The 2,228-nt window shown below is 59.6% G+C and overlaps 1 protein-coding gene across 1 annotated transcript in view; it reads right to left on the bottom strand.

Annotated features, from left to right (window-relative positions):
• Positions 1 to 2,228, bottom strand: part of SCAP (SREBF chaperone) — a 41,134-nt gene that overhangs the window by 3,174 nt on the left and 35,732 nt on the right. Inside the window, exons 16-17 of the mRNA XM_010002851.1 lie at positions 1,517 to 1,602; positions 763 to 984 (exon numbers count right to left, since the gene is read on the bottom strand). Of these exons, the coding sequence (XP_010001153.1) occupies positions 763 to 984; positions 1,517 to 1,602 (308 nt within the window). The remainder of the gene's footprint in view (positions 1 to 762; positions 985 to 1,516; positions 1,603 to 2,228) is intronic.

The following is a 2,228-nucleotide window of genomic DNA, read 5'->3' as shown; positions in this document are numbered from 1 at the left end:
GGGGCGGGTGCCGCCGCTGCTGGGCACGGGGGATGAGGGGACACTGCCCCTGCTGGCGGCTCCTGCGGAGAGACACCGGGAGGGGGCTGGGAACAGGCATCCAGGAACGGGGGGATATTCCCCAGGGATCCCCCCCAAAGAGGGGGATGGAGGATCTGCCCCGTGGGGAAGGGTGGGGGGTGGTCAGGGTGGAGGGGGGGAGACTGAGGCGGGGGTCTCATTAACATCTCCAGGAGGAGGGGACCAGACTCTTCTCAGCAGTGCCCAGGGACAGGACAAGGGGCAATGGGCACAAACTGGAGCACAGGAGGCTCAGCCTAAATATGAGGGAAAACTTCTTCACTCTGAGGGAACCAGAGCCCTGGGCCAGGCTGCCCAGGGAGGGGGTGAAGGCTCCTTCCCTGGGGACATTCCCAACCCATCTGGATGTGTTCCTGTGGGATCTGCTGGGGGTGACCCTGCTCTGGCAGGGGGGTTGGATCAGATGCTCTCCAGCAGTCCCTGCCAACCCCACCACTCTGTGGTTCTGTGAGATGCCTGCTGTGCTGTGGGGGTGCCAGGCCCCAGCTGTCCCATCGCTCTGGGGGCCACCAGATGTGTCAAGGAGGGAGCCCAGACCCCCCTGCTGGGGATGTGTGTGAAGAGGGGAAGAGCAAGGAGGGGCCAAGAGGGGCCTGGAACACCTGCTGAGCCTCCAGATCTGGAGAAAAGCAGCACCCCAGATGCTCTTGCTGACTCCCAAAGATTCCTCACCTCTGGTTTGGCTTCCTGCCACAGCAGGGGGGGGGGTTGTTGGAGCAGAGTGTGATTACAATTGATGAAGAGAGGGTGAGGAAGAGTGGGCTGCAGGGAGGGGAGAGGAAGAGGCTCAGTGGAGCTGGACACATGGACACTGTCCTACCTCGGAACTGCAGGTGGTTCAGGGATGTCTGTGTCTCCAGAGAAAAGAAATCCAAGGAGCCATTCAGCCTGGCATCAACAATCCTGAAGGACAAACAGGAACGTGAGGAGCTTGGGGAGCCCTGAGACCAGATAGATCCCTTGGGAGGCAGAGCACAAGCCATGGGGGGGTCCCCCAGGAGCAGGCACTGCAAGGAAGGGGCCTGGGATTCCATGAAGCTCAGATCACAGAATATTAGTAACATTTTTATTGAAAATATGTTAAAGGGGCTTGGAAATTATATTAAGCTCAGATAGAAGAATATTAGTAACATGTTCATGTTATTATTATAAGTATATTGAAGGGGCCTGGAGATGATATTCAGCTCAGAGGACAGAACAAGCTGGCAGAGGCAGCACCTCTTGAACCACAGCACCCAGAAACCAGAGACCCCAAGGCCTCATCTGCCAGCCCAGAATTATTCTGAATTATACTGGTAGGACTGGAATTCTGGAAGCAGGAACGCTCACATGGGAAGGAAGACTTCCCAGCTGCTCCAGCTGCAGGGCAGGGCTGGGGTCCTTGCTCAGCCCCCTGCCCCTCTCCCCTCACAGACCCCCAGGCACCCTCAGGTACCTGTTGTTGAGGAAGACGAGGGCGGTGATGCCAGACTGACCCTCCTCGTTGCTGCTGCGCAGGGTCCCCTCGATGGCATCCCAGACCTGCAAGGAGAAGGGGTGAACACCCTGATCCTGACCAGCTCCTTTGACATCCAGGTGTTGCTGATCCCTGGGGCAGCTCCCCTCAGCTGGGATAAAGATCAGACTCAGCCAAGTGACAAAAGCCAGGTCCTACACTGGGGTAACACCAACCCCCCCAGTGCTCCAGACTTGGGGAGAGGGGCTGGAAAGTGGAACAGGCTTGGGAACAGGACCTGGGGGATTGGTCAGAGCAGCTGGAGATGAGCCAGGGTGTGCCCAGGTGGCCAAGAAGGCCAACAGCATCCTGGCTGGTGTCAGCACTGGGGTGGCCAGCAGGAGCAGGGCAGGGATCACCCCCCTGTGCTGGGCACTGGGGAGGGGGCACCTGGAATGCTGGGCTCAGGTCTGGGCCCCTCAGGACAAGGAGGACATGGAGGGGCTGGAGCGTGTCCAGAGAAGGGCAGGGGAGCTGGGGAAGGGGCTGGAGCACAAGTGTGAGCAGGAGCAGCTGAGGGAGCTGGGGGTGTCCAGCCTGGAGCAAAGGAGGCTGAGGGGAGACCTGCTGGCTCTGCAGCTGCCTGAGAGGAGGTTGGAGCCAGGGGGGTCGGGCTCTGCTCCCCAGGAACAAGGGATGGGACAAGAGGAAC

This window comes from Chaetura pelagica, unplaced genomic scaffold (genome assembly GCF_000747805.2).
Source record: "Chaetura pelagica isolate M959 unplaced genomic scaffold, ChaPel_1.0 scaffold868, whole genome shotgun sequence".
Lineage (NCBI taxonomy): Eukaryota > Metazoa > Chordata > Aves > Apodiformes > Apodidae > Chaetura > Chaetura pelagica.
The sequence above is the reverse complement of the archived record's forward strand: the minus strand, read 5'-3'. Positions and strand labels throughout refer to the sequence as shown.